Source organism: Argiope bruennichi, chromosome X1, assembly GCF_947563725.1.
Source record: "Argiope bruennichi chromosome X1, qqArgBrue1.1, whole genome shotgun sequence".
Classification (NCBI taxonomy): domain Eukaryota; kingdom Metazoa; phylum Arthropoda; class Arachnida; order Araneae; family Araneidae; genus Argiope; species Argiope bruennichi.
Genome location: NC_079162.1, coordinates 89,211,150 through 89,235,425, shown reverse-complemented (window position 1 = coordinate 89,235,425; position 24,276 = coordinate 89,211,150). Strand labels below are relative to the sequence as shown.

At 30.4% G+C, this 24,276-nt stretch overlaps 1 protein-coding gene across 2 annotated transcripts; it reads left to right on the top strand.

The window, feature by feature from the left end:
- Window positions 1-732: 732 nt before the first annotated feature.
- On the top strand, window positions 733-24,215 carry LOC129958183 (low-density lipoprotein receptor-related protein 10-like). Of its 2 annotated transcripts, none has more exons than XM_056070450.1 (6): window positions 733-938; window positions 7,202-7,428; window positions 9,544-9,712; window positions 17,992-18,108; window positions 20,311-20,478; window positions 22,208-24,210. In XM_056070450.1, the coding sequence occupies exons 1-6, from the start codon at window positions 860-862 to the stop codon at window positions 22,240-22,242; spliced, it is 795 nt and encodes a 264-aa protein (XP_055926425.1). In that variant the 5' UTR covers window positions 733-859; the 3' UTR covers window positions 22,243-24,210. The 2 variants fall into 2 exon arrangements, with proteins under 2 accessions (XP_055926425.1, XP_055926426.1); XM_056070451.1 differs by having other exon boundaries at window positions 738-942; window positions 22,208-24,215.
- Window positions 24,216-24,276: the final 61 nt, after the last annotated feature.

Sequence of the window (24,276 nt, the reverse complement as noted above, 5' to 3'; positions counted from 1 at the left end):
TATCAAGAGATTGTAAATAGCATCAAAAGCATATTTGAATTACATGAGAACAAAACCGGTAAATTTTTTGGCATAGAAATTGTAAAACATGAAAATGGTATTAGTCTGTGTCAATCTGAATATATTGAATCATTATTGGTTAAACATAATCTAGAAAAATGAGAAAGTGTTAAAACTCCAATTGTAAAAGGAGAAGATAAGAGTTTCCCTTCCACAAATGAACTGGTTGACATCACAATGTTTCAAGAATTAATTGGTGAACTTTTATATTTAGCTAATAGAGCGCGGCCTGATTTATCATTTGTAACAACAAATTTGTCTCAGAAAAACAGCTATTAAATACATACTGATAAGGAAACCTCCATTTCCCTTTACTTTTATATTCAAGTCTGTATTTTGAGAGCTTCTTAGGTAATTATTGCTCGACATTGTCACAAATACAATATTCTATTGTGTTTTTTTGTGGCTTCTTTCGAAATAAATAATAAAATTCTATCTATTTTAAGTCTAAAAGATAAGCCCAGAAAACAATGTATGATGAAATCCATTTCTTATTTCAATTAAAAAAAAGACGTGTTATTTCCATAGGAAAAGTTATGTGATATGGATGATATGCTTCGAACGCAGCAACAAAATTAATATTTTTGTTACCTGTTGCCTTTCAGACAAGTGTGAAATTTATCTAAATTCCGTTTTTGTTAGCTGATAAAAAGCTTTCTTCTCAAAACAGTGCGTTTTGTGATAGAAACTTTACCTCTGTATCGAACTGTTATCTTGTAGTCATACGAATTTCAATATCAACAATGGGATCTTCTATACATGTAACTACTGTGAATTGTGTCTATATATTTTTACAAATATGAATTCTTATTTTCGTCTTTATTTATCAATTTTAGGGATTTTAATATTTATTACAGGGAGAACGCAATGTGTATTTTGTAAGTACGTAGATATTTCTTATTATTTTTTTATATATATTTCTTATCATATTCTTATCGATTAGAGAATTAATATTTTATAATATTTATACCGTCTGTATATACAGTGACTGAATTTCGTCTTTTTCGCATTGAATTTCTATTATTTATAACTTTTGAACGTTCAAAATGTATTGGTAGTTTCAGAATACTGTATTTTTTTTATATATGAAGAGTAAAGTTCTTCATTTTAGATAAGTTGTTTTGTTGAAAGATTTAATTTTAGCTATGTTGTTTTGTTAAAAAGCTTAATTTCAGCTATGTTGCTTTGTTAAAAAGGTTTATTTAAGCTATGTTGCTTTGTTAAAAAGGTTAATTTTAGTTAATAAAAATAGTTAATTTTGACTAGATTATTTGCTATTTTTAAACGATTAATTTTTAGCTGAAAATCCCTAGTATTCGTTAAATATTCTCTTTGCTATAAGATTAAAGCTTCTTATTTTGAGATAATTTTTTTAATTTGTATGTAAATATATCTCGCTATTAACTTTACCTTTTTAAAATAAATAAATTTTCCATCTGAAATTAAAGCATTTATTGCTTTAAAAGTAATAATTTTGCTTCATAATATGTTTAATTGTCTTTTAATTTCGTTACGTGCAAGCTTTATAAGTTACCCACTTCTTAAGGAGCAGTTTTTACTAGAATTGGTACATTAAAAATTGTATGTATCTCTAAGCCATAAGGTTCTATAAGAAATTATTACGAATGTCATAGGCTATTAACCCTTTCTAGGCCGTGGGAAGTATGCTTCCCACCAAATTTATCAATCTTTGTATGAAATTATGTAGGTTGGCATAAGTTCTGACAAAATTTTTTAGTAAGACAGAAACTTAGATGCTTCAGTTCTTTATCTTACACAAAATGATGTGTCTTAATTTGTTACTTGATTATTAATTAACCAAATTAATTAATTAATCAAATTAAATTTATCTAATAAGCTAAATGAATCCCTTTTCTTATTCAAATTTCCAGCCTAAAAATATTTAAACATAATATGACTAGAAAAAAATGGCCCTTTAAAGGGTTAAATGACGCTATGGGTACTAAGTAGTAACATAAAACTGCCATCCTTCAAATAAACGTCTAATGCAAATAATTTTATTCATCTTAATGGAAATTGTTAATAAGATTGAAAATCATGAAATTAAGTTATAAACTTCTCACCCCCCCCCGCCATTTATTTATTAATAAAGAATTATGAGACGATAGTATTTCGTCTGTAGCTTTAGATGAAAATATTTTTGTTTTTGAATAAAAGAAAATCCTAATTTATAAGATTATTAAATTTATGTGAAGTTAAAAAGATTTTCTTTTTTATGTACAAATAAGTGACGATAATTTACAATGAAATAGTTTTAAAACCGCTGTGGTTATATTTTAAAAAAAAAAAGATACATTTAAATTTTTTTTCATTAAAGTGTGTGATAAATGTATTCTAGATTTGAAAATCATATTGAAATAATACATAAATAATCAAACTTTTATTTTGGAAAATGTCATTTACGATGGAGTAGATCCTTCTTGAATTCAACATATGAAAAGATTAGAAAATGGTTATTCAATGCAGTGCAAGCTAATACATAGCATATAACAAATATAATAAATTTAATTAGTAACATACTTTTATTAATGTCCTCATCAGGAAAATTTTTTTATTCAATTATTTTTACTTGAGACCCACTGTTTCTGAAACTCAATACTAGATGGCACCACTAATGCGCTATCTAAATTTTATTTATTTAATAACTTATGAAAAATATTAAATAAACAAAATATATAATAACATTGTTATCGATAATACTCAAAAGTAAAAGATTAAAAACCTTTAGCACATCAGGAAATGGGAGAAAAATTGATTATAAAAGGGAAATGCGCAGCTGAAATGAAAATGAATTTGAATAAAATTGTAAGTTGAATAAAAATGTTTAGTTAAAAACAACCAAGAGAGGCAGGTAGACTCTAAAATTGCAGTTTATTCCAGTGTTTTATTAAGCTTGTTGTATATATGCTTATTGAAGGTAAAGTTTGGAAAAAATTAAGGAATGAAATAATAAGGTGCATAACACCGTACCGAAAAAGTAAAGAAAATTTCTGAAATGATAAAAATTTTAAATACGAACTAGTAATTTACAGTCTGGAATGGATCCAGTAATTTATATGTTCTAAAACTGAAACAAGGAGCTGCCATATGATGTTGAAATGCAATGATTCAAAAAAGGATTTATCTTTAGATTATGCTATCACATCAATTTACTGGTGGAGACAAATAATCACTTTGTAGGGGAATAAACTGTAAAAAAGACTTATCAATTGGGGAATAAACTGTAAAAAAGACATCAATTGGGGAATAAACTGTAAAAAAGACTTATGAATTGAAACTGATTAACTTTTCTCAAATATTTTTTTACTGCATATTTCATAGTTTTCAGTCTTTCATCATGATTTTTGGTTATTTTTAATCCAGAAGGAAAAGTTTGCTGTTTTTAGAGTAGTTGTTAATTATAAATTTTTGATTTGTAACCATTCGTTTAGTTTTAGATATTTTAATTTTAAGACAGTTTCATGATTTTTTAATTCAGCTTTTATTACCATTAAATAGTAGCTATAGCTCTTTTTAACCCCAACAACAACAACAACAACAAAAAAAAAAAAAAAAAAAAGGGAATAATATTCTCGAAGAACTAAAGAGGGGAAAATGCTCAGTTTGATTTTTAACTGTATTTGAAATTATATAACATCTAGTTTTGTCATTTTTCAGTTAATTTCATCATCTATCAGAAATTAAATATTATTCATATCACCGACCTTCGTTCGGCAGTATTTTTTTAAAGAAAATATTTAGATACGAATCACATACTAATTACATATAAATATTTTTCAATCTTACCTACATATGAACTGGTCATTTAAATAAAAATAAATCATGAATGCACTTAATTTAACATGTTATTTCGAATTGGTTAACAAAATAATTGCTTTGTTGCAACTAGATGTGAGCCGAATGTATTCGTATAACGTCATATAGCGCCATCTCACAAAATTTTGAGGTACCAGCAGGTTCATCAACAACCTATGACAACAATGCAAGCAACACAAATTTTACGTGATGGCACTATATGACTTTGTCAGCTTGCTATAAAAAAATGCCTATTTTGCAATAAAATCGTGTTTTTTTCAAGAAGGACACCTATATAGATAAACTTAAGATAAGATTAAGATTATCGATAAACCTTATCTAAATATAAAATTTGATCCAAATCGTTAAAGCCGTTTCCGAGATGCAAGAAATAAATTTATATATATACAAGAATTGCTCGTTTAAAGTTATCCGATTCGTTTCCTTAGATTAGGGATTCATTAGCAAACTTATTTCTCAGCGTTGTAAAGTACGAAACAGTAATAAATGAGGGATAAACGAATCACTGTAAACCAATTTGGTTAAGTATTAGTATAATCAGGTTATTTCCTTTTGAACGGAAAGAACCATGTATCCATGACTCATGAAAATTCATTCAGTGTCTTTTAACTTCAAGGACTAGATTGGTGAAAAATTAATAAGGCGCCTAGAAGCGACATGGATAAATCATATACTGTTATCCAAAATTAAAGTCACAAACACATTTTTGACAAGGAATCTCTGACACTACAGGAATTCCTTGACAGTTATTTAAGTAAAAGAAAATGATAAAGCAGAAAAAAAATGGAGGACATATATTTAGTGGCAAATCTACAATCTATTTCTAGGCACAATAACCTATTTCCATGAATGACAACATGAAATGCAGTGGCGTCATAAATCACTTTTCATCTGCAAATAAAGACAAAGTGGCTAATGAATCCTAGATATTCGCCAAAACATAGGCAGGAATTTAAAAAAAAAAAAAAAAAAAAAAAAAAAAATCTGTGACTACTTTGCTCTCGAGGAACCAACCATATATTCCCCATATTCTCAGCTGGATATCTTTTCAACCTCGGTACCAGTTCATTTCGCACATCTATGAAAGGAGCGATCAATAAAAAGAATCGATTAAGATTTACGGCACGTGCGACAGCTGCCGGTGACAGATCGATTTTCCTCCTTTCTTTTCCGCCCTTTTAAAGAGGGATTGGGGGGAAAATGGAGGGTGTGCTATCGATCGATCTACTGAAGGTGGTGTGGCTACAGCGGACGTGGCTATAGCGAACATATAAGATTTCGTGGTTAGAGCGGACACTCCGAAACTCATCGTGGTTAGAGCGGATACATTTTTTCCCCATCTTAGAACAGATAAAGGGTGCAGATAAATAATTAAATAAATACTTTTAAAAATCACAAATATAATTTAAAACCGTATTTTAGGTGGCAAATCTCTTTCACGTGGGATAACGTTTTTTTTTTTATACCGAAGTTTTCTGTTTTTGCACTCGATTATCGAATTATAAGGATAAATACATTTTTGCCAATTAAATTTAATTATTTACATTATATTATAGTGCGAATGCATTTTAAACATAGCGAAATGTAATAAAAATAAAAACTTTTAAAAATTAATAGTAAGTAAAAGTATAATGAAGGGTATGAACGAATTTCAGGGATTTTGTGGAAAAATGTATTTTAGAGTCAAATATTAGAACAGGGGCAATTGCCATAAAATTAATTAGTTTCATTAATGTAAGTAAAAATAAATACTAGAAGTAAAATATATAAAACAGATATAAATAAATAAAAGAAAAATAAAAACAAGTAAATAAATATTAACTAACTTTTATTATAAAGGCATAAATATCATTTACCATAGAATTTAATCCAACCTAGTTACAAAACTTAAAGATTTTAGACATTTTTCTAAATTGTTTGATGTTTCGAATTCTTTTAAGATGTTTCCAATTCTTTCATCCAATTTTACATATGCTTTTCCTTTTTATTCCAGGGTCGCCTAACTCTCTGGATTTCAAATTAAAAGCCATTTTTGTGTTTCTTCTTTTAGTATTTTAACTAAAATGTAGACATTAGGCTGGTTTCTGCTAGTGATTGCATTTAATTTGGAATTCCGCCCTTCAACAGAATTATTTGTCCTATGACGCTGTCCATATACATTTCGCATTTTAATGGGCATTAATAATATGTTGGGCATATTTGGAGATAGGCCTTCTCTCTCAAAAATATCGGCTTATCTCTACAGCAGGTGCAAAGTTCGAAACTACACTATAGATGACATATGACTGATTAGGGATACAACACAATAGGTGCAAAAATGTCCGCTCTGCCCACCCAGCTCCTCTTACGTGTCCGCTGTAGCCACTGTCCGCTCTAGCCACGTGACCCTGCTGAAAATCCAAAGAGCTATTTTCTCGCACATTTATGATAAATGAAAGGGCTTAAGTAGTGTTCTGTACGAATATTGAATTTTTAGCAATAGATTTCATTCATTATTGAGCGAACAATTCAAAAAAACCCCTATTTTTAGTGGAGAGAGATGTTTTATCTTTGTAGACCTTGCAAATACAGGGTGCTCCTAAAATCGTGGAACAGATTTTAAAGGTATATTAAGCATACAGAAACAAGTCACTTTTCCAACCGAACATCAGGTAGGAAATGCAAAGGGCTGTTTGTCAGTAAGTAATAATAATCAGTAAGAATTAAGTAAAAGAAATACATGCACCAGATAAAATGTGCAAAATAAATTTAATGTAAAACAAATTTACCACAGTATAAAAACCAAATGCCTGAATAAAAATATACGATGCTTGTACCATTGCAGGGAGCAGGTCCTTTGAAATTTACTTTTAAATACTCCAAATATTTCTTGTTGGTACTGAGTCTTATTTACCATGATGGTATCCATCATGCTGCCATGATACTATTATACATGTAAATGGATTGTTGCGATGCTGTGAATTTGTTTCCAATAAATTTGCGTTATGGATTTTATCTGATGTATCCTTTTCTTTTCCTTAATTCTCTAACAAACAGACCAAGTAGAGCCCCTCCGCGCCTTTGCTTTTCAAATTCTATGTTCCATTGAGAAAAAAATGACTTGTTTTTATGCCCTTCATGTTTGTAAATGATCTTTCAGCATACTCTGTATATTATTTGATATAAAAGCTTATAAACTTCTTTACAGTGACAGTTTTTAGACAATCCTTGATGGCTTCATAATTTCTTGTGATTATTTCTTCAAGCTTTATTTAGAACGTAAAAAATCTTTCGTTATCATCTTGCTACTTTCTGTTCATTTCAGATGCAGAAGATTTTTGCACTCCTGACGATTCGAAATTCTTTGAAATCACAGTTGTTAAGCCTTATGAGAATGAAATTTCATTTACTGAGAACCTCAAAGCCACAAGAGCATACGCATATTCCACGGGTGTAAACTGTACATTACGTATAAATGGCATTCCTTCGTACGACATCATTCTAAGCGTTATGTACATTAGATTTCGACCTGGATGTGGAGATTATCTTCTAGTAAGTGAGCCCAGATTAGTAAAATTCTCTACTAAAATACATTTTCTTTCTTTCAGATTCTAATAATAATTACGATTAAAGGGTTTTCTCTTAAATTACTCATTTTTCTATTTCAGATTTCATTATTGAATATATTCATTATTAAGAAACAAGATAGACTTTCAAATGTTTTATTTGATAAAATTTGTTTTGTGATAATTTGCTTTGAACACTAAAAATATAGATTGACTGATAGACGACTGAAAAGGAAGGAGAAGGAGATAAATGGAATGATGTCAACTTGCTCAAGTGTTTATAACTGTTATTATAACGCAATTAAATGAATAATCGTACATTTAGATTAAATTAGAAATAAATATTAAGTTGAAATGCAAAAAATGAATTAAATGGAACAAAAAAGAAGGAAATGATGAATATGGCCTGAAGACTTTATTAAAGGTCACCCTCAGTCAGGGATTCAAACCAGGGATTTTTCTGTGAGAGGTCTGACTTTCGTCCAAATATTGACCCCTCATGACTCGAAAATCCCAAGAAAGTGAGATCTTATGAAGACAAAAATTAATATCAATAAAGCAATGACATTAAAATTAGACAATAACGATAAATAAAATATTATTTCCAAATTTAAATCTAAGTAAGACCACACCAAAATTGAATCAAACCAAACCACTATAAGACCATTATCAAACTATAAAAATCAATAAACATCAAAGAACATACCAGTTGAATGTAAATATACTCCAAAAATTAATTGGAGCATATTTGATAAAATTTGTTACTATTGTAATAATTTGCTTTGAACACGAAAAATATAGATTGATTGATGGACGACTTGAAAGGAAGTAGAAAAAAATAAACAGATGATGTTAACTTATTCAAGTGTTTATAACTGTCAATATAATAGAATGAAATGAATGCATTAAAATGTAATTACATTACATTTTAATGTAATGTAATTACATTAAAATGTAATGTGCATGTAATTAGATGCACATTAAAATGTAATAAATGTGAAATGTTAAAAATAAATCAGATTGTTAGCGCCGAGAATAAGGAGTTAATTCAGAATCACTTTTGATACGTATCAAATTTAGGAGCCAAAATTTTCCGCTAGACAATGGACTGTTACTAACATTTTCTAGCAAAAGCCATGAATGTTCTTACCGTTCGAATCAATAAAATGTGCCGTTGACTGATCTTCTATGAAACCAAAGACAATATCTCTAAATCGAGCCATTATTCAATACAAATATAATGGTTTCAATTGATAATCTAACTGGAAAAAATCAAGGTAACCAACCAAAATATTTATCATTTTTATATATTTTTTTAAAACTTGCTCTGCCTCATGTTTGTAAAAATTTAATTTTGTTATGGATCAAATTGATATCGATTTTTTTTTATTAAACTGTAATCCCTTTTTTTCTGATGTTCTAAAAAAATAAAATTTTGCAAACTTATATATTCTCGAAAAAATTATTCTGTTTTAATGGTTTCAAAACTTAATTATCTGTTACTTATTAATTAAATTTTCGGTACCTATGACACCACAAGTGAGAAATAATAAACCTCAAGATTAAAAAACATAAAACAATTAAAATGAAATAATACTTTGCTACTTATTGCACTAATAAACATGCATTTTTTAAAAAGATATTAAATAAATTTACTTATTTCTAACTTTGAAAACCTCTCATGGTTATTTGTTTCGTAATGTAACAAAGCTTTTGTTGTTTATTATTTATTTAAATTACCAAAGATTTTATAAATCATATATACCTTTGGGATTTCAGCATGTTAATAATTCAGTAAATTCACTTTAACTGTAATCTAGCAGTCTCTTAATTTCTCTTAGCTTTATTCAATGTTTCACCTTGATTATTGAATACACTGATGCGTTTTTACTGTATATTATCTAGGTATGTCAATAGTAAATTAAATTACGCTCTACGGCTAATAAATCTACTTAACGCTCATTCTGAATTAAGTTTGCTTTATCCTTTCAATCAATAAAGTTTCCTATATATTCTAACTTTCTTATTATCAATTTAATGTTTGAATAAAGAATGTTTATTTAATTTCATCCAAAATAAGTTTTTGATTTCATATTCCTAGATTTCTGATGGAAACAAGCAAGTTGGTTTGTGTGGTTCAAAGAACGAGCGGGATTCCAATATGCAGTTTTATGGGAAAGAAATTCAGATTCATTACTTCACCGAGCAAAAAGGTCGACAGCCATTAGATATGAATGGATTTACTCTTTCGATAACACTGAGTAAAAAAAGTAAAAATCTTTATTACTCACTTATTATTCTTATATTTCTTAAAAACGTTTTATGTTAATTAAAAAACATTGCTCTTCTATGATGAAAAACACCTGCGACGACATTTGAGAAAACATCTGTCTTAATTATTTAATAAAATAGTTTCGTAAAAAAATACTCTTTGTAAATTATATTATTTGAGCATTAAATGTATCGTTATATGCGCTACATAAAATTTCGTCTGCTTAATTTGGTAATATCAACCTCCAGTTTCAAAGCAACACAAAGGATATTTTTGACTCCATTTTGAATTAGATAATGACACTTAAACCAATATTTTCCCTTCAAATTTCAATGTCACATCAGCGGGAGTAGGTTTAACATTCAACATCAGATTTAACGTATCGTCGCTTGACCAGATTTAACATTAACACAGATCTGCATACAAAGTATATCTTTGATGGAATAGGGTTTCGAACCTGAAACTTTAAACCCCGGAGATGAGACTTTTCCCAATACCATCTTTACTATTGTACTATAGTCGCCCTTTACCCGCTTAAGTAACGAGTAAAGGCAAGCAATATAATGCTCATAACTGATGCTCTGTATTTTTTTTATCAATTATCAGTAAATAAAAATATATTTTCCTGGTAGGTTGAAAAAAGAACAAATTATTTTTTAAACATTGCGCGAACAAGGAAAGTAATAACTTTTCAGCTGGTTGGTGGTAAACGGCAACATCAGTGTCCCATTTCTTTTTAATGGGTTTGTGTATGGGCTGCTCATAATGGGAGCTATTTTCCATTGATCACGGCATCCGCACAATTACCTGGGGCTGTGTTGTCAATCAATAGGTATTGGATGACGTAATGCAAGGGTGGGGGATTCCCTCCTCATTATTTTCCCAGGATAAAGCCGGGGTATCCCCCTCCCTTCTCTATTATCTCAGGATATCGAACAATGTCATTATGATGTTGTGGGATATACTGAATGTCGCACAATATTTCTAGGATATGCGGGGTGTCATATAAAGTGAAAAAGCATTTATTTTCCTAAATAGTACACAAAGTTATATTAAACATGGTAGAAAATCGTATAAATACACATTGAAATCTGTCAAGGGTGATTATAAAAAGTCAAATAAAAAATGTTTATTCGAGTCCCATTAAGTAAAAATGCCAATTATTAAAATATTTCTTTAGTACTCTTCTATGCATACGCAAAGTTTAACACTTCTATCTATAGTATTTCCAGAGGTATACTTAATTTTAAATTTATAGGGACCTGTTACAAAATTGGATGGAAACATTTATTTTAGAAATGCAAATTTATTTCGATATATAAAAACTGTCATAAACAAATATTTGTCAAATAGTACATTATTCAATCATCATGACTTGAAAGAAATTTAATAAGAGATAATAAATTCATTATTAATTGTTACGTCATGGCATGCAAGAGCGCCACCTATAACAATTATGATCTTATACATTTGAATGCTGTAACCCGTTGGGAGCAGTTGCACAAAATAAAGCCTTAATAACTATAACGTCATCCGTATTTTCTTCTATTATACATCCATTTATAATCGACGATAACATTGGTCAAAAGCGAGCCGGAGCAAATACCGTGGATAAAAAGGTTGAAAAAAGCGATGACCAAGATGCGATTTCAGAAAAGAAACTAAATAAACTGAAAGGCCCGATAAAAACTAGTCTCAAAAGAATCGAAACTTTTAGTGCCGAAAAGTCAGCTTCCAAGGACATTAACGCAATGGAATTAGAAGGGAAATTAAAGAAACTTGGGCAATTGCAAGCACAGTTGGACAAGAAATCCGAACAATATTGTGGTATTGAAACATCGGAAGATATAGAAAGCATCCTAGAAGGTATTGAACAAATAAATATACGGATTGAAGAAACAGAGGTAGATCTGAAAATACTATTCAATGAAAAATGAATTGAAAATAAACTCTATTTCAAAGGATAATGTAGTAACTAAAATCCGACTTCCGGAAATTCCATTACCAGAATTTTCTGGAAATATAGCTGATTTTGTTAATTTAATTAGCAACAATGAGAAATTAAATGATTCTCAAAGGCTGTATTATCTCCGTGCATGTTTAAGAGGAGAAGCTAAATTATTAGAATAATCTAGTGATTCCTTTCACTCACTCTTTAAAGCATTATCAGATCGTTATGAAAATCAACGTCAAATGATACTCTCATACACTAGAAATAATAAATTTTGAGAAAAATCGTAGCGAATCTGCTAAAGAACTATGCGCTTTAATGGACCGCATTAATAAAAACATCAGAGCTTTAAAGGTTCTTAAAATCGAACAAAATAAGCTATCTGATTTAATGCTAGTAAACATCATTCTACAGAAAATAGACAATGAAGCAATTCGAGCTTTTTCTAAATACGGCAGAAATTCCTACATTTGAAAATTTGATGAAATTTCTAGAAAAGCGAAGTTCTTTGTCAGAAAGTATTAATCGTATTCCGAGTAAATACGAACGTCCACAAAATACGAGCATATTTAAAAGAGCGAAAACACTTATAGTTAATAATAAAAATTCCAATGCTAAAGCTCGTATTTTATGCAAAAACTATCACGTACTATTTAGATGCGTTACTATTCAAAATATGTCTATCGAAGACAGAAAGAACTTTGTTAGGAATAACAAATTATACATTAACTGTCTTAAACCTCATCCGAGGATATGTAAATCAAAATATTCTTGCAACATTCTAAGTTGCGGTAAAAGGCATAACTCACTCATACATGATGAGTCAGCTGAAATTCACGCTATCACATCAGATTCAAGGGCACGGGCGAGCGAAAACAGATGCTGAAACGAAACCGAAACTAAACGTAGTAACCGAAGTATCTGCTTTGACATTGAATCCGAGAGAGACTAAACAGGCGATAGAAGGGAATAAATCGGTTATATTAAACACTCTTCTTATTTATGTGAAAACTGCAGATGGTCGCAGAATTCAATTAAGAGGGCTCTTAGACAATGCTTCGACTTTATGCATTTATTCTACGAGAAGATGTAGCTAGAAAATTAGGAATCAAACTAAAATCAATAAAACAAGGTGTAAATGGTATAAATGGAATTACGCAGTTTATTAAACACGCTGCTAACATTGAAGTATCAAATCGAGATTATTCATTTTCACACATGGTGAAATGTTCTATTCTTCCTAAAATAACCGATGAAATTCCTGTTTCGAAATTAAATATATCTGCATTAAATATTCCCTCTTCAATTGAACTAACTGATTTCAATTTCCACACACCAGGTTAAATTGATATACTAATAGGAAGTGAGCTATTTTTTGAGATTTTAAGACCTGAGCAACTTCGTCTGCAAAATGGGGAAGTAATATTACAAAATGCAAAGTTTGGTTATTTAGTTACAGGCATTCTTCCTCAGTTACCTCAACAAGCCAGTTGTTATCTCGTAAGTGAACCAAATTTAGATGCAGCAGTTAAACAATTTTTTGAATTAGAACCATTGCCTACTAATGCTAAAGAAGTAACAAAGAGTGAAGAAGAAATTTATGGTGAGGAACATTTTGTTAAAACTTATAAAAGAGATAAAACGGTAAGATTTATAGTTCAGCTACCCATAAAAGAAAATGCCGCATTATTGTCAGGAAATTCAAAAGAAAATGCAAGCAAGCGCCTAAATGGTATCTGGAATAAATTAAACAAAAATAATACTATGGATACCTTATATAAGGAATTTATGCGAGAATATGAGAGTTTAGAACACATGGAGGAGATTAAAATTGAAGCTGATAGCAATGTGAACTATTACATTCCCTACCATGCGATATATAAATCTGAGAAAACGTCAACTCTCTTAAGAATGGTTTTTGATGCTAATTGAAAAAGAACAAGCGGATATTCTCTGAATTCCATTTTACTAAATGGAGGTAATATTCAGCAAGATCTTTTTTTCATAGTAAGCAGATTCAGAAAGCACAGAGCCGCATTTAGTGCAGATATTAAAAAAATGTACAGACAAATACTTTTCGATCCCACTCAGAGACCTACAGCGTATTGTCTGAAAAACAAGTGTTGATGCTCCAGTGAAGATTTACAAACTGTCTACAGTAATCTATGGAACATTTTCTGCACTATTTTTGGCTACCAGGACCTTCAGGGCTTTGGCAGATGAGGAGAAAAAGGACTTTCCTAAGTCTGGAGATGTGATTTGTTCTGATTTCTACATGGATGACATTCTGTCAGGTGATGCAACGCTAGAAGGTACTAAAAATCTTCAAACAGAGGTTTCTGAACTCCTCAGAAGAGCTGGATTTGAGCTTCACAAATGGGTCGCTTATAACTCTAATTTACTACAATCCTGCTACCACATCCTATTCATTTCCGAAAGAACAAGGTGTTAGTTCTGTAAAGACATTAGGTACATTTTGGGATAGAAAAGATAATCGCTTTACATATAAAGTGAAGATGAAGCCTAAGGACTCTTTTTCAAAAAGGGAAGTGCTGTCAGAAATAGCGAGTCTTTATGGTGCACTTGAACTTTTAGGCCCTCTCATTACCAAGGCAAAAATATTTATCCAAGGAATTTTGAAGATAAAATTGGACTGGAATGAAAAATAACCATCTGATGCAATGACAGAAATGAAAAGGTTCTACATAAAACTCGCGGAAGTAAACAACTTCAGAATTCAAAGGTATATTCTACTTCCTAATGCAGTTCGCATTGAGAATCATGGATTTTCTGACCATCAGAACGTGCTTATGCTGCTGTTGTCTATTTAAAGTGTTTCACCCAATCTGGACAGTTTAAAATTAGTCTAGTGTGCAGCAAATCCAGAGTGACTTCATTAAAGTTACTTACCATTCCCCGAATTGAACTGTGTGCAGCGTTGCTGTTTTCCAGATTAATAAAAAAGATAGTTCCAATTCTGCAATTACCCGTTGATGTGATCTCATTGTGGACGGAATCCACTATTGTTTTGGTGTGGATCAAGACAGAGCCCTATAAGCTAAAAACAATTGTCAGCAATAGGGTTGCGGAGATCCAAACACTCACATCAGATAACCATTGGAAACATGTAAGTAGCAAAAACAATTCTACTGACATTATTTCTAAAGCATGCAGTGCAGATGAACTCATAAAGAATAAAATGTGGTTTTCTGTTCCAGATGAACTTGCTGATGAACCAGTAGGCAATCCATGCAGGATTTTGCCTTTGCTGTTGAACTAAAATGTGTTGTGACTCTGAACATTAATGACTTTCATTCAATTTTTTTATGATGAACTCTTTAATCTTACAAATAATTTCATAAAATTAATTAGAATAGTTAGCTTTTTTTTCAGGTTTTTTAATAACACTAAAGCTAAAGAGTGTCTTAATAAGGTAAATAAATAAATATTTAACTACTGAGGATCTGCAAAGAAGTACTGAATATTTAGCTAGTGTAACTCGGTCGAGGGAATTTAAATCAGAAATAGATGCACTAAATAAAGGTAAAAATATTTCAAAAACCAGTAAGTTAAGATCTTTAGATCCATTCTTAGATGAAAAAGGATTACTTAGAATTGGCGGTAGACTTAAAATTTCTGACTTGCCATTTGAATCTAAACATCAAATAGTTTTACCCAGTAAGAATACATTCACTAAGTTACTTTTTGAGCATGTACATAAAAAATGTCTACATATTGGTGCAGAAGGTTTGTTACATCAAATTACATTACAGTACTGGCCCTTAAATGGTAAAGGTATTTCTAGGAAAATTGTCCATGATTGTATATTAGATATTTTAGGCAAAGGCCTAGGGTGTTAGAACAGTTAATGGGAAATTTACTTTCATAGAGAGTAACTTCAAGTTCTTCATTTTTAAATTCTGGGGTAGATTTTTGTGGCCCTTTTCAAATAAAGTTTAAAAACCAAAGAAAGGAATATATTCAAAGGTTTATGTAGTGATTTTTGTATATTTGTCAACTAAAGCTATTCACCTAGAAACGGTAACAGATTTGACCACTGAAGCTTTCATTGCATCTTTAAAGAGACTCAGCGCCCGTAGAGGCCGCATTGCAACGTTGATGTCAGATAATGCATCTAATTTCAAGGGTGCAGCTTCAGAATTCAATCGCTTAAAAAAACTAATTTGGCAGACTGAGACTTTAGCCAATTACCTATCTGCAGAAACAATCCAATGGATTATTATCCCCCCTCGTTCCCCCAATTTCGGAGGTTTATGGGTGGCAGGAATAAAATCATTTAAACACCATCTTTACAGAACTTTAGCTAATAGTAGTAAAATAACTGTTGAAGAATTTGAAACAATAGTAATTCAGATTGAAGGTATACTTAATTCATGTCCCTTAATTCCATTATCAGATAATATTAATGAATATGAAGTTTTAACTCCTGGACACTTTATCATTGGACGCCCAATTACTTCAATACCTGAACCGGAAATTGTAGATATTTCTGATAACATGTTGCCGCGCTGGCAATATACTACCAAATGTGTTCAAACAATTCGGAAACGCTGGAAAATTGACTATTTGAACCACTTACAGCAAAGAAATAAGTGGTAATTAAAAAAAAATAACGTTAAGGTCGGATGTTTAGTATTGTTAAAGGAAAATGATTCGTCTCCTTGCAAATGGGCAGCTAGATTTTAGAGATAATTTATGGAAATGAGGGCAGAGTAAGAGTTGCTAAATTAAAAACTAACACAGGTATTTTTACACGCCCTATTTCAAAAATGTCTCTTACCAATAAAGAATAACTTTGAAAATTAAATTAGTTTGGAAAGATAGTTGTATATATTGTATATACTAACCTATTGTATTTATATGATATTTAGTATACAATTTGTATATATTTTACAATTTCGATGTTCATTTGTAAATATTTCGTCTGAATAGTTTTATTTATTTGGTTTAAGTAAATGTAAGCTAAATGTATAATTAAATGTGTTTTGAAATCTTGCATATTTCAACGCCGGGCGGAATGTTACGTCATGGTATACAAAAGCGCCACCTATAATAATTATGATCTTGCACATTCGAATCTGTAACCCGTTGGGAGCAGTTGCTCAAAATAAAGCCTTAATAACTATAATGTAATCAGTATTTTCTACTACTATACATCCATTTATAATCGACGATAACATTAATTTTTTTTATTTCATCCTTTTAATAATGTATTGTGATATGCATATAATCTCTAAAATGTTCGTTCATTCGTTCATTCATCATGACTTGAAAGAAATTTGTTACTCACGCAAATTGTTGTTCATTTTTGCTGACTGACAGTTATAATTTTGACTTAGTGAAGAACAGAAAATTGAATTGAACATTTCAGGTGTTTTAGCGAGGTAATACAATTCCGAACAAAAAAAAAATCTATGCTCTAAAATCTAAAAATCTATGCTAAAAAAATCTAAAAAAATATGCGGGATATTAAATTTTTTAAAAAATAACGTCTTTCCGAAACGAATAACAGTTTGAAATTCTGATTATTTAACTTCTTGCCATCGTAATGCAGATGTACGTGTATGCAAATGTTGTTAAAAGAATGCAACTTTCCATGGATATCTAAAATGAACAAGTTTTGTAAGCTGTTTAATTGATATATTATTTAACTATTTCTTGAAATTTAATAAGTGATAATAAATACATTATTTTTTATTTCATCCTTTTAACAACGTATTGTGATATTTATATTATCCCTGAAATATCCCCCCCCCCCAAAAAAAAACTAGTTCAGATATCACAGATTTTTGAAAACTGATCTAAATCAATACATTTGCCTTTTTCTTTGCAAAAATTTTGTAAATAGAAGCGTAAAACTTTGTATGGGCATAAATGAATGTAAAAAAAAAAAAAAAAGTGTCTTACGAATTGACAATTTTACACTCCATGGGTTACATAAAAAAGTTTTTATTTTTTTATAATCAATCACCAGAGATTTCTAAGTATCTTCATATAATTCCCTATCTCATTTAATAATACTTTGTAATTGGAAATGCAATATTTAAAGAAATAAATGCTTTTTCTTTTTTGGGGTGGGGGACATCCTGTATATCTATCCGGCATCTAGTATTAGATGTAATGATCTTGTGCGCTAATAGGGTTGCGATTGTATTTATTTGAAAAACTTTTTAAGCATTATAAGAATTTTTTTATTACAACTTTTTTAATCTGCTCTCATGAGGAAAATAATAACACTCTTTTTGCATAGTTTTGGTGCTAATTTATTACCTCAAGATATTTATTACATTTTCTTTTAACTTCAGGTAATCAATGCTACGATTTTCGATGTGAAAATAATTATTGTATCAATGCTCGCTATGTCTGCGATGGAATTAACAACTGTGGTGATTTTAGTGACGAAATCGATTGTCAGCAGATAGGTAATTACAATAGTAAATTTTATTTTAGAAGCTAAAAATGAGATTATTTTTTAGCATCCATAGTATATTTAGAAACTGTATTTTAAATCCTATTATTTATCATAATGACGCTAAAAAATTTATTTAACTGCATCAGTATCTTCCGTCAGTATTTACTTTTATTAAATAAACAAGGATGTGTAAAAAAAATTAGTGGATCAATATAACCTAATTAGAAATAAACATTTATCTTCAGCTTAAATTAAAAAAAAACAAACAGTAAAAAAGGAAATGATGATTTCACCCTGAAGACTTTACCAAGGGTCACCTTCAAACAGGGATTCAAAAAAGAGATTTTTTCTGTAAGGGGTTGATTTTCATCTAATTATTGACACCTCGTAAAACTAAAATTCCAAGAAATTGAGGTAATAGTATATATAAAACAATGACATTAAAATCGGACATTAAGAAACAAGAAAACTAATTTAGTAAATGAATTATTTCAAAAAAATCAAATCCAAATCTAAACATACAAAACTGTACACAACCACAGCAAAATACTATAAGACTATATTGATACTTTATTCTTGTTTATTTATCTTACAAACTAGAGACTATATTGATGCTATTTATTGTCTCTTTGTCTTGTAGTATTTTGCTATGGTTATATTCAATTTTGTATGTTTAGATTCGAGTTTAATATTTTGAAATAATTTATTTACTAAGTTAGTATTTTTGTTTTTCAATGTCTGATTTTAATGCCATTGTTTTATATTACTAATTCTTGTCTTCTAAATACCTCACTTTCTTGGGATTTTCAAATCACAACGGGTCAATAATTGGACTAAAGACTAAAAACAGACCTCCCACAGAAAAAAAAAATCCGTGGTTTGAATCCTGCTTGAAGGTGGCCCTTGGTAAAGTCTTCAGGCTGGATTCATCATTTTTTTTTCTTGTTTTTTTTCATTTTATGTAACTTTAGCTTAATGTTTATTTCTGATTAGGCTAATTTTATTTGTTTTAGATGTAGCAGTCTTTTCGCGCTCTAAATGCAATTACTATTAACGCTTCTGCTTCAAAAAATATTTTCTTTATAAGTTAATTTCATAAGAAAAAAATTTTTAACTTTATAATTTGTATTTTCTTGTGTTAACCCTTTAAAGGGCCATTTTTTTCTAGTCATATTATGTTAAAATATTTTTAGGCTTGAAATTAGAATGAGAAAAGATTCATTTAGCTTATTAGATAAATTTAATTTGACTAATTAATTAATTTGGTTAATTAATAATTAAGTAACAAATCAAGACACATCATTTTGTGTGAGATAAAAAAACGGAAGCATCTTAGTTTCTGTTTTACTAAAAAAATTTGTCAGAACTTCTACCAACCTACATAATTTCATACAAAGATTGATAAATTTGGTGGGAAGCATACTTCCCACGGCCCTAGAAAGGGTTAATATAATTTATTATAAAAATAAATGAAAATTTAGAAAAAATGCTATTAAAAAATCCCTTATACTCATACTTATTTTTCCGAGTGCAAAGAGTTAATATTTGCGATGGGTCGGTTAAAAGGACTTCTTCGGCTTCTAATTTGGCGACCACTACTATGCAACTACTAATATGAATGTTTATTTATAATTTCATCATGATTCCTATAATGTCAATGTGTGTCAGATTTTGTAAAATAGTGTGTGCTCTTCTGTATTTCGTTCTTCTGTCTATACCTTTTAGTATTAATAGTCTTATTAATACGCGTACGCGTACGTATTAATAGTCTTATTAAATACGCAATTTGCATTGCTTAAGAAAGAAAGTAGACACACAAACATATGCAAATCAAGTGAGGTAACATGACTACTTTCTCTTATAATTGACCTTTGTCTTTGTTCAAAGAGCACAATCCAATGGCAAAGGTTTCTTTTATCAAAATTACCATTCTATCAATGGTTACCATTGGTAGAATGGTAATCTTTCTTTGAACAATTAGAATTTCACATTACTGGAATGGTAACCTTTCTTTCTCCAATTATGAACCCACAATGATTGAACAAATATCTTTCTTTGAGCATGAAAACCTTTACCAGGCATTGTACTTATTATTGACATGTTTCTTGTTAGCGTAAGGGAACTTGTATGTGAGAATTTCACATTGATGGAATGGCAATCATTTATTAATCAATTATGAACCCACATTGATTCAGCGAATATCTTTTTTCAGCACGAAAACCTTTTCCGGGCACTGTAGTAGTTATTGCCATGTTTCTTGTGAGTGTCATGGGACTTGTATGTGGTTTTTGCATTTCTATCTGTATGAGAGCAGTATGGAGAGATCTTGTCAGAATATATCTTCTTAGAGATAATCGTACGTCTTTGTTCTGTTGTAGTCGTAAGTATCAGTTATTTCTTTATACTTCACTAGAAAAAAAATGGAAATTTAATTTTTTAGACTAGAACATTAAAAAAAATAAAACGCAGAAAATTCGCCTTTTAAGACTGATCTCTACCAATAATAATAATAAAAAAAAAAATGTGAATTTCTCTTTCTGTCTATGTGTTGTCGCTTTATAAGTCAGACCATTTGACTTATAGCTACCAAATTAGGCACAAATAAACTTCAAAAGGTAAGAAAGTGTACTTCTGAGTGAGTTCATCGAAATTTTAAAATAAAATATTAACGTTTTTGCTTGATAATTCCCATGAATCTTATTGCAGACGAAATAATACCGTTTTAAAATTCCAAAAATTGTCCTTTTAATGACACAAATTTATTGATAATACAATTTTTTTCTGAATCTTACAATTTTTTCATAAATATATCTTTTATATGGTCTTCAACAATACATTTCATTGTTGCAAATCAAATTGTTTCCATTGTTCCATAAAATATTTAAAGCCCTGATAATCTTCCATTGCTGAAAGCTGAGGGTTAACAATTCAGTACATACAAAGTAAAATGGAAAGACAACATGAAATTAGAAAATGATTATCCGGGGAAATACCCGTTTAATGACCTTATGACTTTATTGTACTCGACACTATTAGGAATGTTAATGTACACAATAGACAAAGTAAGTATAAGGCTATTAAAGTAATACGGCTTTAATGTCTATCACAATTTGATGCTTAAAATATTCTGTTGAGGGAATCGTGAACATCAAGTTATGAATTAGAAATTTGTTTGAAATTAAACACAATTAACATTCTCATTTGAAGCGTTTGAAATTAAACACATCCTCCTTACTACAGGCTCGGCTGCGGTGACCTGATGGTAAGGTCTCGACTTCGAAACTGGTTGGTTACAGGTTCGAGACCCGATGCCACCAAAGAACCGTCATGTAAGAGGATTGTGTGTACGTTACATCCGTCGGAGCAAAACGTCCTCTCGCTGTTGTGGTGCGAACGTTAGAAGAAGGGTTCCCAGCTCAGGTGTCGTTCTAGCCATCTGACCGCGGCTCAGAATTAGAATTACGAAGTCCGTCCCAAAATAGCCCTAGTATTGCTTTAAAACGGGACGTTAATGTAAGTGAACTGAACAGAACATGGATTGATTTTCAAAGAAATGTCATTTGTAAATTTCTAATTGGTAATAATGCTTCAATTAAAAGCGAAACGTTTTTCCGTAGTAGGAACAAAAACTTGTCTCTCTTTGTTAACAATCCTACTTGCTTTTATCCGTTGAAACAAAGCACACAAATATCTTTATAATCTGTATAGTTTATGACGCATAATAATCTCAGTAACTGAAACATAAACAGTTGAAAATATTATCCAATTAAAAATGGAAATTAGCTTGACGAGGCGTATTCTGTTTGAAAATTATTTAATACAATTCGAAAACGGAGATAGTTAGGAAAGATTCAAATAATGGGGATTTTATTTTATATTTATTTAAAGTAAGAATGTACTAATTACTGAATCATTATTTTCTACATAATGATTTAGTAATTAGTATTTAATTCTACATAATGATTAATTGTGAATCTTTATGCGCCTTGCCTCAAATAACAAATAGTAGAAAAAGAAATATTTACGATAATAATATGATTATTGCGATTTTATTTTTCTGATATTTTATACTTGATTATTTATTGAGATGTTTTGTTTATTTTTTGCAGGTTTTCGCTCTCGTTTGTGTTCATCTTGTAATTAAATTTAGAAATTCCGCCAAGCTGTTGAATTTTACTGATGCGTTGTAACATTGCCATTTTGAAGATTGATATTTATTGAACAAATTGTAAATTGAGTTTTCCATGTATTTAAATCTATTAAAACTGAAAAAAACTATGAGTTACTTATGAACTATTAGTAACTATGAGCTACTTTTCGCCAAAGATGGGAACTAAATGGTGGTAAATTTATGTATCAGAAACCAATATCATTGATTAGACATTATTATATAACTATTAAATGACTTTTGTTGATGTGAATAAATTTTTTTTTCACACTGGTGATATAAAACTTAAGTAGCTGCTGAAATTTTCTCTAAAAGCTTTTGAAGAAACTTTTATACCATAGCTTGAAATCTAAAAAGAATGAGATAAGTCTATGTAAACTCTTACATGAGGTTTCTACAAATATATTTTCCGTTTTGGTATTGGGGGAAAAACTTTCCTATTTGTTTTGCTAAATCTAATCTCTCGGCCCTTTTATAATTTACAGTATCAATTGGAGTTTCTGTTGATTTTGAAGCAGTATTGCCAGATTTACATTGCAGAACCAGAAAAACTGGTACATCTACCAAATATTGCTTACAGCCCCCACGAGCAAGTACAAGTGCATGGACTCGATGAGCGTCTGAAAGTATACTGGAAGCAATTCACATCATGAGTTCTACAGGACAATCCACAATTCTACAAAAGTACCATGTGGCAGAATTTCTTCAATAATGTTCTAATCTTGGGATTTAGTTGATTCATTGAAGTGACTTAAGTCGAAAGGGAGTTCTTGGAGCCACTCGGTGACGTGGGGTGTCTCATTGTTCAGCTGGAATTGTCGAAATTTGTCGGAATGCACAATGGACACGAATAGGTGTAAGTGAATGGACTGGGTGTTTATGCATTTATCACTTGTCAGATTAATCTCTTGACATATCTAGGATTCCATATCATGCTTACTGCACACACCTCATATCATCTCAGAGGGTATACCAGATTGAACAGCCCTCAATTGACATGTAAAGTCCATAAATTCATGAGATTGTCTCTATACCCATACAAGTTCATAGGCCCGATACAAATGGAAATCACATTCCTCAGACAAGACAGTGTGTTTCTAGTCATCAGCACTCTAATAGCGGTGTGAAATCCATGGCAGAAAAAGCATAGTTTTATGCGGGGCAATCAAAATGGTACACAAATGGGCTTTCGGCTACAGAAATGTAGGTCAATGATGGTCCGTCGAATAGTTCTCACACTGATACTTGTCGATGCCACAGCACTGAAATCCATGGCAATTTGAGGAAGTGCTGCACGTCTATATAGTGTAAAGATTCTGCTGTCGATGTTGATATTCTTTCAAAGTCTTTTCCTTCAGCACCGATGTCGGATGTTTGATGTTCCGCCAGATATTTAATATTCACAGTACACTCTTGAAATTGTCGTACTCGAAATTCAAATTTTCCCATTATCTCCAATATGCTTTGTTCTATTTCTAGTGTGTCGACTTTAAGGCCTCGTCCAAAATCACTTAAATCTTTGTAACCCGCCACTGTAGCAACAAAAACCGATCTAACAGCCTTGCCAGACACCTATTGTCTTTTTCTAGGCCACATGATATTATGCTGATTGGTTGCATAGCTCCTTTATTCGGACATACATGTCTGTACCAATTTTTCTGGCTCTTCATGGTATTGTGTGGTGTTTTTTTTTAAATAGAGAACATTGTTAAATAAAATCTGTAACATAAATCAGACCCAATATGGAGCAAAATAATTCTATTTTGACAACAAAATATGTTTTGTAGTGAGAGAAGTTTTAAACAATTGCACCATGAAATACAAACATAAATCTTTGTTACAGTCAAAGTATTCAGGAAATAAGATGGAATTTTTGTTACCTTTCACTTGGATTTTCATCATAAAAATAAAAAATTTTTTTGTATCAATTGGATTATTGACGTTATCTTAAAACTATATAATGTTTTAATTTGGGATTAAGGAAAATCAGTGTTCTTAACAATATATTCT

Coding starts and splice junctions, on each gene's coding strand:
- LOC129958183 (XM_056070450.1), top strand. CDS start 860: ATGAATTCTTATTTTCGTCTTTATTTATCAATTTTAGGGATTTTAATA. Junction 939..7,201: donor GAGAACGCAATGTGTATTTT/GTAAGTACGTAG, acceptor TGTTCATTTCAG/ATGCAGAAGATTTTTGCACT. Junction 9,713..17,991: donor GATAACACTGAGTAAAAAAA/GTAAAAATCTTT, acceptor TTTTAACTTCAG/GTAATCAATGCTACGATTTT.